The 12,500-nt window shown below is 43.3% G+C and overlaps 1 protein-coding gene across 1 annotated transcript in view; it reads right to left on the bottom strand.

The window, feature by feature from the left end:
- The window catches only part of LOC144955668 (serine/threonine-protein kinase TAO3-like), a gene marked incomplete at its 3' end in the record, with an annotated part of 37,466 nt that overhangs the window by 14,318 nt on the left and 10,648 nt on the right, over window positions 1-12,500 (bottom strand). Inside the window, exons 3-4 of the mRNA XM_078885829.1 lie at window positions 12,094-12,185; window positions 8,791-8,887 (exon numbers count right to left, since the gene is read on the bottom strand). Of these exons, the coding sequence (XP_078741955.1) occupies window positions 8,791-8,887; window positions 12,094-12,185 (189 nt within the window). The remainder of the gene's footprint in view (window positions 1-8,790; window positions 8,888-12,093; window positions 12,186-12,500) is intronic.

The raw sequence follows: 12,500 nt of genomic DNA on the forward strand, positions 1-12,500 counted from the left end.
AGTGTATGAGTGAGTGTATGAGTGAGTGTATGAGTGAGTGTATGAGTGAGTGTATGAGTGTGTGTATGAGTGAGTGTGTGAGTGAGTGTATGAGTGAGTGTATGAGTGAGTGTATGAGTGAGTGTATGAGTGAGTGTATGAGTGAGTGTATGAGTGAGTGTATGAGTGAGTGTATGAGTGAGTGTATGAGTGAGTGTATGCGTGAGTGTGTGTATGAGTGTATGAGTGAGTGTATGAGTGAGTGTGTGAGTGAGTGTATGAGTGAGTGTATGAGTGAGTGTATGAGTGAGTGTGTGAGTGAGTGTATGAGTGAGTGTATGAGTGAGTGTATGAGTGAGTGTATGAGTGAGTGTATGAGTGAGTGTATGAGTGAGTGTATGAGTGAGTGTATGAGTGAGTGTATGAGTGAGTGTATGAGTGAGTGTATGAGTGTGTGTATGAGTGAGTGTATGAGTGAGTGTATGAGTGAGTGTATGAGTGAGTGTATGAGTGAGTGAGTGTATGAGTGAGTGTATGAGTGAGTGTATGAGTGAGTGTATGAGTGAGTGTATGAGTGAGTGTATGAGTGAGTGTATGAGTGAGTGTATGAGTGAGTGTATGAGTGTGTGTATGAGTGAGTGTATGAGTGAGTGTATGAGTGAGTGTATGAGTGAGTGTATGAGTGAGTGTATGAGTGAGTGTATGAGTGAGTGTATGAGTGAGTGTATGAGTGAGTGTATGAGTGTGTGAGTGAGTGAGTGTATGAGTAAGTGTATGAGTGAGTGTATGAGTGAGTGTATGAGTGAGTGTATGAGTGAGTGTATGAGTAAGTGTATGAGTGAGTGTATGAGTGAGTGTATGAGTAAGTGTATGAGTGAGTGTATGAGTGAGTGTATGAGTGAGTGTATGAGTGAGTGAGTGTATGAGTGAGTGTATGAGTGAGTGTATGAGTGAGTGTATGAGTGAGTGTATGAGTGAGTGTATGAGTGAGTGTATGAGTGAGTGTATGAGTGAGTGTATGAGTGTGTGTATGAGTGAGTGTATGAGTGAGTGTATGAGTGAGTGTATGAGTGAGTGTATGAGTGAGTGTATGAGTGAGTGTATGAGTGAGTGTATGAGTGAGTGTATGAGTGAGTGTATGAGTGTGTGAGTGAGTGAGTGTATGAGTAAGTGTATGAGTGAGTGTATGAGTGAGTGTATGAGTGAGTGTATGAGTGAGTGTATGAGTAAGTGTATGAGTGAGTGTATGAGTGAGTGTATGAGTAAGTGTATGAGTGAGTGTATGAGTGAGTGTATGAGTGAGTGTATGAGTGTGTGAGTGAGTGAGTGTATGAGTGTGTATGAGTGAGTGTATGAGTGTGTGTATGAGTGAGTGTATGAGTGAGTGTATGAGTGAGTGTATGAGTGAGTGTATGAGTGAGTGTATGAGTGTGTGTATGAGTGAGTGTTTGTATAAGTGTATGAGTGTGTGAGTGTGTATGAGTGAGTGTATGAGTGTGTGTATGAGTGTGTGTATGAGTGAGTGTATGAGTGTGTATGAGTGAGTGTATGAGTGAGTGTATGAGTGAGTGTATGAGTGAGTGTATGAGTGAGTGTATGAGTGAGTGTATAAGTGAGTGTATGAGTGAGTGTTTGTATAAGTGTATGAGTGTGTGAGTGTGTATGAGTGAGTGTATGAGTGTGTGTATGAGTGTGTGTATGAGTGAGTGTATGAGTGTGTGTGAGTGTGTGTATGAGTGTGTGTATGAGTGAGTGTATGAGTGAGTGTATGAGTGAGTGTATGAGTGAGTGTATGAGTGAGTGTATGAGTGAGTGTATGAGTGAGTGTATAAGTGTGTGTGTGAGTGTGTGTATGAGTGAGTGTATGAGTGAGTGTATGAGTGAGTGAGTGTATGAGTGTATGAGTGAGTGTATGAGTGAGTGTATGAGTGAGTGTATGAGTGAGTGTGTGAGTGAGTGTATGAGTGAGTGTATGAGTGAGTGTATGAGTGAGTGTGTGAGTGTGTGTGTGAGTGTGTGTGTGAGTGTGTGTATAAGTGTATGAGTGAGTGTATGAGTGAGTGTATGAGTGAGTGTATGAGTGAGTGTGTGAGTGAGTGTATGAGTGAGTGTATGAGTGAGTGTATGAGTGAGTGTGTGAGTGTGTGTGTGAGTGTGTGTGTGAGTGTGTGTATAAGTGTATGAGTGAGTGTATGAGTGAGTGTATGAGTGAGTGTATGAGTGAGTGTATGAGTGAGTGTATGAGTGAGTGTATGAGTGAGTGTATGAGTGTGTGTATGAGTGAGTGTATGAGTGAGTGTATGAGTGAGTGTATGAGTGAGTGTATGAGTGAGTGTATGAGTGAGTGTATGAGTGAGTGTATGAGTGAGTGTATGTGTGTGAGTGTGTAGGAGTGTGTGTATGAGTGAGTGCGTGTATGAGTGAGTGTGTGTGTGTGTGAGTGTGTGTGAGTGAGTGTATGAGTGTGTGTGAGTGTGTAGGAGTGTGTGAGTGTGTGTGTGAGTGAGTGTATGAGTGAGTGTATGAGTGAGTGTGAGTGTATGAGTGAGTGTGAGTGTATGAGTGAGTGAGTGTATGAGTGAGTGTATGAGTGAGTGTATGAGTGAGTGAGTGTATGAGTGAGTGTATGAGTGAGTGTATGAGTGTGTGAGTGTATGAGTGAGTGTATGAGTGAGTGAATGAGTGTGTGTATGAGTGAGTGTGTGAGTGTGTGAGTGAGTGAGTGTATGAGTGAGTGTATGAGTGAGTGTATGAGTGAGTGTATGAGTGTGTGTATGAGTGAGTGTATGAGTGAGTGTATGAGTGAGTGTATGAGTGAGTGTGAGTGTATGAGTGTGTGAGTGTATGAGTGAGTGAGTGTATGAGTGAGTGTATGAGTGAGTGTGTGAGTGTGTGAGTGTGTGAGTGAGTGAGTGTATGAGTGAGTGTATGAGTGTATGAGTGAGTGAGTGTATGAGTGAGTGTATGAGTGAGTGTATGAGTGAGTGTGTGAGTGTGTGAGTGAGTGAGTGTATGAGTGTATGAGTGAGTGAGTGTATGAGTGAGTGTATGAGTGAGTGTATGAGTGAGTGTATGAGTGAGTGTATGAGTGAGTGTATGAGTGTGTGTGTGAGTGAGTGTATGAGTGAGTGTATGAGTGAGTGTATGAGTGAGTGTATGAGTGAGTGTATGAGTGAGTGTATGAGTGAGTGTATGAGTGAGTGTATGAGTGAGTGTATGAGTGTGTGTGTGAGTGAGTGTATGAGTGAGTGTATGAGTGAGTGTATGAGTGAGTGTATGAGTGAGTGTATGAGTGAGTGTATGAGTGAGTGAATGAGTGTGTGTATGAGTGAGTGTGTGAGTGAGTGAGTGTATGAGTGAGTGTATGAGTGAGTGTATGAGTGAGTGAATGAGTGTGTGTATGAGTGAGTGTGTGAGTGAGTGCGTGTATGAGTGAGTGTATGAGTGAGTGTATGAGTGAGTGTATGAGTGAGTGTGTGAGTGTGTGAGTGAGTGAGTGTATGAGTGAGTGTATGAGTGAGTGTATGAGTGAGTGTATGAGTGAGTGTGTGAGTGTGTGAGTGAGTGAGTGTATGAGTGAGTGTATGAGTGTGTGAGTGTATGAGTGAGTGTATGAGTGAGTGTATGAGTGAGTGTATGAGTGAGTGTGTGAGTGTGTGAGTGAGTGAGTGTATGAGTGAGTGTGTGAGTGTATGAGTGAGTGAGTGTATGAGTGAGTGTATGAGTGAGTGTATGAGTGAGTGTATGAGTGTGTGTGTGAGTGAGTGTATGAGTGAGTGTATGAGTGAGTGTATGAGTGAGTGTATGAGTGAGTGTATGAGTGAGTGTATGAGTGAGTGTATGAGTGTATGAGTGTGTGTGTATGAGTGTGTGAGTGAGTGTGTGTATGAGTGTGTGTGTGAGTGTGTGTGTGAGTGAGTGTGTGAGTGAGTGTGTGTGTGTATGAGTGAGTGTATGAGTGTGTGTGTGAGTGTGTGTGTATGAGTGAGTGTGTGAGTGAGTGTGTGTGTGTATGAGTGTGTGAGTGAGTGTGTGAGTGAGAGTGTGTATGAGTGTATGAGTGAGTGTGTGAGTGAGAGTGTGTATGAGTGTGTGAGTGAGTGTGTGAGTGAGTGAGTGTATGAGTGAGTGTATGAGTGAGTGTATGAGTGAGTGTATGAGTGAGTGTATGAGTGTGTGTATGAGTGAGTGTATGAGTGAGTGTATGAGTGAGTGTATGAGTGAGTGTGTGAGTGTGTGTGTGAGTGTGTGTATGAATGAGTGTATGAGTGAGTGTATGAGTGAGTGTGTGAGTGAGTGTGTGTGTGTATGAGTGAGTGAGTGTATGAGTGAGTGTATGTGTGTGTGTATGAGTGAGTGTATGAGTGAGTGTATAAGTGAGTGTATGAGTGAGTGTATGAGTGTGTGAATGAGTGAGTGTATGAGTGAGTGTATGAGTGAGTGAGTGTATGAGTGAGTGTATGAGTGAGTGTATGAGTGTATGAGTGAGTGAGTGTATGAGTGAGTGTATGTGTGTGTGTATGAGTGAGTGTATGAGTGAGTGTATAAGTGAGTGTATGAGTGAGTGTATGAGTGTGTGAATGAGTGAGTGTATGAGTGAGTGTATGAGTGTGTGTGTGAGTGTGTGTATGAGTGAGTGTATGAGTGTGTGTATGAGTGAGTGTATGAGTGAGTGTATGAGTGTGTATGAGTGAGTGTATGAGTGAGTGTATGAGTGTGTGTATGAGTGAGTGTATGAGTGAGTGTATGAGTGAGTGTATGAGTGAGTGTATGAGTGAGTGTATGAGTGAGTGTATGAGTGAGTGTATGAGTGAGTGTATGAGTGAGTGTATGAGTGAGTGTATGAGTGAGTGTATGAGTGAGTGTATGAGTGAGTGTATGAGTGAGTGTATGAGTGAGTGTGTGAGTGTGTGAGTGAGTGAGTGTATGAGTGAGTGTATGAGTGAGTGTATGAGTGAGTGTATGAGTGAGTGTATGAGTGTGTGTATGAGTGAGTGTATGAGTGTGTGTATGAGTGAGTGTATGAGTGAGTGTGAGTGTATGAGTGTGTGAGTGTATGAGTGAGTGTATGAGTGAGTGTATGAGTGAGTGTATGAGTGAGTGTATAAGTGAGTGTATGAGTGAGTGTATGAGTGAGTGTATGAGTGAGTGTGTGAGTGTGTATGAGTGTATGAGTGAGTGTATGAGTGAGTGTATGAGTGAGTGTGTATGAGTGAGTGTATGAGTGAGTGTGTGAGTGAGTGTATGAGTGAGTGTGTATGAGTGAGTGTATGAGTGAGTGTATGAGTGAGTGTATGAGTGAGTGTATGAGTGAGTGTATGAGTGAGTGTGTGAGTGAGTGTATGAGTGAGTGTGTGAGTGAGTGTGTGAGTGAGTGTGTGTATGAGTGAGTGTATGAGTGAGTGTATGAGTGAGTGTATGAGTGTGTATGAGTGAGTGTATGAGTGAGTGTATGAGTGAGTGTATGAGTGAGTGTATGAGTGAGTGTATGAGTGAGTGTATGAGTGAGTGTATGAGTGAGTGTATGAGTGAGTGTATGAGTGAGTGTATGAGTGAGTGTATGAGTGAGTGTATGAGTGAGTGTATGAGTGAGTGTATGAGTGAGTGTATGAGTGTGTGAGTGTATGAGTGAGTGTATGAGTGAGTGTATGAGTGAGTGTATGAGTGAGTGTATGAGTGAGTGTATGAGTGAGTGTATGAGTGAGTGTATGAGTGAGTGAGTGTATGAGTGAGTGTATGAGTGAGTGTATGAGTGAGTGTATGAGTGAGTGTATGAGTGAGTGTATGAGTGAGTGTATAAGTGAGTGTATGAGTGAGTGTATGAGTGTGTGTGTGAGTGTGTGTATGAGTGAGTGTATGAGTGAGTGTATGAGTGAGTGTATGAGTGTGTGTATGAGTGTGTGTATGAGTGTGTGTATGAGTGTGTGTATGAGTGAGTGTATGAGTGAGTGTATGAGTGAGTGTATGAGTGAGTGTATGAGTGAGTGTATGAGTGAGTGTATGAGTGAGTGTATGAGTGTATGAGTGAGTGTATGAGTGAGTGTATAAGTGAGTGTATGAGTGAGTGTATGAGTGAGTGTATGAGTGAGTGTATGAGTGAGTGTATGAGTGTATGAGTGTATGAGTGAGTGTATGAGTGAGTGTATGAGTGAGTGTATGAGTGAGTGTATGAGTGTATGAGTGAGTGTGTGTATGAGTGTGTGAGTGAGTGTGTGTGTGTATGAGTGAGTGTATGAGTGAGTGAGTGTATGAGTGAGTGTATGAGTGAGTGTATGAGTGAGTGTATGAGTGAGTGTATGAGTGAGTGTATGAGTGTGTGTATGAGTGTATGAGTGTATGAGTGTATGAGTGAGTGTATGAGTGAGTGTATAAGTGTGTGAGTGTGTGTATGAGTGTATGAGTGTATGAGTGTGTGTATGAGTGTGTGTATGAGTGTATGAGTGTGTGTATGAGTGTATGAGTGTATGAGTGTGTGTATGAGTGTATGAGTGTGTGTATGAGTGTGTGTATGAGTGTGTGTATGAGTGTATGAGTGTATGAGTGTGTGTATGAGTGTGTGTATGAGTGTGTATGAGTGAGTGTATGAGTGAGTGTATGAGTGAGTGTATGAGTGAGTGTATGAGTGAGTGTATGAGTGAGTGTATGAGTGAGTGTATGAGTGAGTGTATGAGTGAGTGTATGAGTGAGTGTATGAGTGAGTGTATGAGTGAGTGTATGAGTGAGTGTATGAGTGAGTGTGTGAGTGAGTGTATGAGTGAGTGTATGAGTGAGTGTATGAGTGAGTGTATGAGTGAGTGTATGAGTGAGTGTATGAGTGAGTGTGTGAGTGAGTGTATGAGTGAGTGTATGAGTGAGTGTATGAGTGAGTGTATGAGTGAGTGTATGAGTGAGTGTATGAGTGAGTGTATGAGTGAGTGAGTGTGTGTATGAGTGAGTGTGTGAGTGTGTATGAGTGAGTGTATGAGTGAGTGTATGAGTGAGTGTATGAGTGAGTGTATGAGTGAGTGTATGAGTGAGTGTATGAGTGAGTGAGTGTGTGAGTGTATGAGTGAGTGAGTGTATGAGTGAGTGTATGAGTGAGTGAGTGTATGAGTGTATGAGTGTGTGAGTGTATGAGTGAGTGTATGAGTGAGTGTATGAGTGAGTGTATGAGTGAGTGTATGAGTGAGTGTATGAGTGTATGAGTGAGTGAGTGTATGAGTGAGTGTATGAGTGAGTGTATGAGTGAGTGAGTGTATGAGTGAGTGTATGAGTGAGTGTATGAGTGAGTGTATGAGTGAGTGTATGAGTGAGTGTGTGAGTGAGTGTGTGTATGAGTGTGTGTGTGAGTGTATGAGTGAGTGAGTGAGTGTATGAGTGAGTGAGTGTATGAGTGAGTGAGTGTATGAGTGAGTGTATGAGTGTGTGTGTGAGTGAGTGTATGAGTGAGTGTATGAGTGAGTGTATGAGTGAGTGTATGAGTGAGTGTATGAGTGAGTGTATGAGTGAGTGTATGAGTGAGTGTATGAGTGAGTGTATGAGTGAGTGTATGAGTGAGTGTATGAGTGAGTGTATGAGTGTGTGTATGAGTGAGTGTATGAGTGAGTGTATGAGTGAGTGTATGAGTGAGTGTATGAGTGAGTGTATGAGTGAGTGTATGAGTGAGTGAGTGAGTGTATGAGTGAGTGTATGAGTGAGTGTATGAGTGAGTGTATAAGTGAGTGTATGAGTGAGTGTATGAGTGAGTGTATGAGTGAGTGTATGAGTGAGTGTGTGAGTGTGTGAGTGAGTGAGTGAGTGAGTGTATAAGTGAGTGTATGAGTGAGTGTATGAGTGAGTGTATGAGTGAGTGTATGAGTGAGTGTGTGAGTGTGTGTGTGAGTGAGTGTATGAGTGAGTGTATAAGTGAGTGTATGAGTGAGTGTGTGAGTGTGTGTGTGAGTGAGTGTATGAGTGAGTGTATGAGTGAGTGTATGAGTGAGTGTATGAGTGAGTGTATGAGTGAGTGTATGAGTGAGTGTATGAGTGAGTGTGTGAGTGTGTGAGTGAGTGAGTGTGTGTACTCACCATGAGTGTTTGTGAGTGAGTGTATGAGTGTGTGTATGAGTGAGTGTATGAGTGAGTGTATGAGTGAGTGTATGAGTGAGTGTATGAGTGAGTGTATGAGTGAGTGTATGAGTGAGTGAGTGAGTGTATGAGTGAGTGTATGAGTGAGTGTATGAGTGAGTGTATGAGTGAGTGTATGAGTGAGTGTATGAGTGTATGAGTGAGTGTATGAGTGAGTGTATGAGTGAGTGTATGAGTGAGTGTATGAGTGTGTGTATGAGTGAGTGTATGAGTGAGTGTATGAGTGAGTGTATGAGTGAGTGTATGAGTGAGTGAGTGAGTGTATGAGTGAGTGTATGAGTGTGTGAGTGAGTGAGTGTATGAGTGAGTGTATGAGTGTATGAGTGAGTGTATGAGTGAGTGTATGAGTGAGTGAGTGAGTGTATGAGTGAGTGAGTGTATGAGTGAGTGAGTGTATGAGTGAGTGTATGAGTGAGTGTATGAGTGAGTGAGTGTATGAGTGAGTGTATGAGTGTGTGTATGAGTGAGTGTATGAGTGAGTGTATGAGTGAGTGTATGAGTGAGTGTATGAGTGAGTGAGTGAGTGTATGAGTGAGTGTATGAGTGTGTGAGTGAGTGTGTGTATGAGTGAGTGTATGAGTGTATGAGTGAGTGTATGAGTGAGTGTGTGAGTGTGTGAGTGTATGAGTGAGTGAGTGTATGAGTGAGTGAGTGTATGAGTGAGTGTATGAGTGAGTGTATGAGTGAGTGAGTGAGTGTACTCACCATGAGTGTTTGTGAGCGAGCGTGGGGGCTGGACTCTGAGCGATCTGGTACAAGGCGCTCATCGCGTTCATGTGGAACCACGGGGGGTGACCCTCCGCTACCATCATCAACAACAACAACATCATCATCATCAACATCCACAACATCATCAACAACATCAACAACAACATCGACATCCACAACATCAACATCATCATCAACAACACCAACAACATCAACAACAACAACATCAACATCCACAACATCATCAACATCATCATCAACAACAACAACATCAACATCATCAACATCCACAACATCATCAACAACATCAACAACAACATCGACAACAACATCATCAACATCCACAACATCAACATCATCATCAACATCCACAACATCCACAACATCATCAACAACATCAACAACATCAACAACATCATCAACATCATCAACAACAACATCAACACCAACAACATCATCAACAACATCAACATCAACAACATCATCATCATCAACATCATCATCATCATCATCATCATCAACAACATCAACAACATCATCAACATCATCAACAACAACATCAACATCATCAACATCATCAACATCATCATCATCAACATCATCATCATCAACATCAACATCATCAACATCAACATCATCAACATCATCATCATCAACATCATCAACAACACCAACATCAACATCATCAACATCATCATCATCAACATCATCAACAACATCATCAACAACACCAACATCAACATCATCAACATCATCAACAACATCATCAACAACACCAACATCAACATCATCAACATCATCAACAACACCAACATCAACATCATCAACATCATCAACATCATCAACATCATCAACATCATCATCATCAACATCATCATCATCAACATCATCAACAACATCATCAACATCATCAACATCATCAACAACACCAACATCAACAACACCAACATCAACATCATCAACATCATCAACAACACCAACATCAACATCATCAACATCATCATCATCAACATCATCAACAACATCATCAACATCATCAACAACACCAACATCAACATCATCAACATCATCAACAACACCAACATCAACATCATCAACATCATCATCAACATCATCAACAACATCATCAACATCATCAACAACACCAACATCAACATCATCAACATCATCAACAACACCAACATCAACATCATCAACATCATCATCATCAACATCATCAACATCATCAACATCATCATCAACAACACCAACATCAACATCATCAACATCATCAACAACACCAACATCAACATCATCAACATCATCATCATCAACATCATCAACATCATCATCATCAACATCATCAACATCATCAACATCATCAACATCATCATCATCAACATCATCAACATCAACATCATCAACATCTTCTTAGGTTTTTTCGGTAAAGTCACGTAGAAAGTAAAATAAAATAAAAACAAAAATCACGACGACGTTTCGGAGGCAACACAAGTCTCCGTCATCAGGTGGGACCGTCACATCAACATCACCAACAACATCATCAACATCATCAACAACACCAACATCAACATCATCAACATCATCATCATCAACATCATCAACATCATCAACATCATCAACATCATCATCATCAACATCATCAACATCAACATCATCAACATCTTCTTAGGTTTTTTCGGTAAAGTCACGTAGAAAGTAAAATAAAATAAAAACAAAAATCACGACGACGTTTCGGAGGCAACACAAGTCTCCGTCATCAGGTGGGACCGTCACATCAACATCACCAACAACATCATCAACATCATCAACAACACCAACATCAACATCATCAACATCATCAACAACAACATCATCAACATCACCATCGTTAACATCAACAACATCGAGACACAGACAGAGACACAGACAGAGACACAGACAGAGACACAGACAGAGACACAGAGACACAGACAGAGACACAGAGATACAGAGACACAGACAGAGACACAGAGATACAGAGACACAGACACAGAGACACAGAGACACAGACAGAGACACAGAGAGACACACACAGAGACAGAGACAGACACACAGAGACACAGAGACACAGAGACACAGAGACAAGGGGGTGGTAGTGAGGGTGGTACCCAGACAGACAGACAGAGACACAGAGACACAGAGACAGAGACAAGGGGGTGGTAGTGAGGGTGGTACCCAGACAGACAGACAGAGACACAGAGACACACAGACAAGGGGGTGGTAGTAAGGGTGGTACCCAGACAGACACACACAGAGACACACAGACACAGAGACAAGGGGGTGGTAGTGAGGGTGGTACCCAGACAGACAGACACAGACACACAGAGACACACAGAGACACAGAGACACAGAGACAAGGGGGTGGTAGTGAGGGTGGTACCCAGACAGACACAGAGACACAGAGACACAGACACACAGACACAGAGACACAGAGACAAGGGGGTGGTAGTGAGCGTGGTACCCAGACAGACACAGAGACACAGAGACACAGACACACAGACACAGAGACACAGAGACACAGAGACAAGGGATGGTAGTGAGGGTGGTACCCAGACAGACAGACAGAGACAGACAGACAAGGTGATGGTAGTGAGGGTGGTAGTGAGCGTGGTACCCAGACAGACAGACAGAGACACAGAGACACAGAGACACAGACACAGAGACAAGGGGGTGGTGGTTGGTAGTGAGGGTGGTACCCAGACAGACACAGAGACACAGAGACACAGAGACACAGAGACAAGGTGATGGTAGTGAGGGTGGTAGTGAGGGTGGTAGTTGGTAGTGAGGGTGGTGGTTGGTAGTGAGGGTGGTACCCAGACAGACACAAAGACACAGAGACACAGAGACACAGACACAGAGACACAGAGACACAGAGACACAGAGACAGAGACAAGGGGGTGGTAGTGAGGGTGGTACCCAGACAGACAGACAGAGACACAGAGACACAGAGACACAGAGACACAGAGACACAGAGACACAGAGACACAGAGACATAGAGACAAGGGGGTGGTGGTTGGTAGTGAGGGTGGTACCCAGACAGACACAGAGACACAGAGACACAGAGACAGAGACAAGGGGGGTGGTGGTTGGTAGTGAGGGTGGTACCCAGACAGACACAAAGACACAGAGACACAGAGACACACAGAGACACACAGAGACACAGAGACACAGAGACAAGGGGGTGGTGGTTGGTAGTGAGGGTGGTACCCAGACAGACACAGAGACACACAGAGACACACAGACACAGAGCCAAGGGGGTGAGGGTGGTAGTGAGGGTGGTACCCAGCTCTAGGCAGGTGATCCCCAGTGACCACACGTCCACAAGGCAGTCGTAGTGACCCACGTCTACAGCCAGTATCACCTCTGGTGCCATCCTGTGTAGGGCACACACACACACACACGTACACACACACACGTGTACACACACACACGTGTACACACACACACGTGTACACACACAGTCACACACACACACACACATACACACACACAGACACACAGGTACACACACACACAGACACACACACAGTCACACACACACACGTGTACACACACACACACTCACACACACACACTCACACACACGTACACACACACACACACGTACACACACACACGTGTACACACACGTACACACACACATACACACAGGTACACACACACACAGACACACACACACGTACACACAC

The sequence above is a fragment of the Lampetra fluviatilis genome, unplaced genomic scaffold (assembly GCF_964198595.1).
Source record: "Lampetra fluviatilis unplaced genomic scaffold, kcLamFluv1.1 SCAFFOLD_921, whole genome shotgun sequence".
NCBI classification, from domain to species: Eukaryota; Metazoa; Chordata; class Hyperoartia; order Petromyzontiformes; family Petromyzontidae; genus Lampetra; species Lampetra fluviatilis.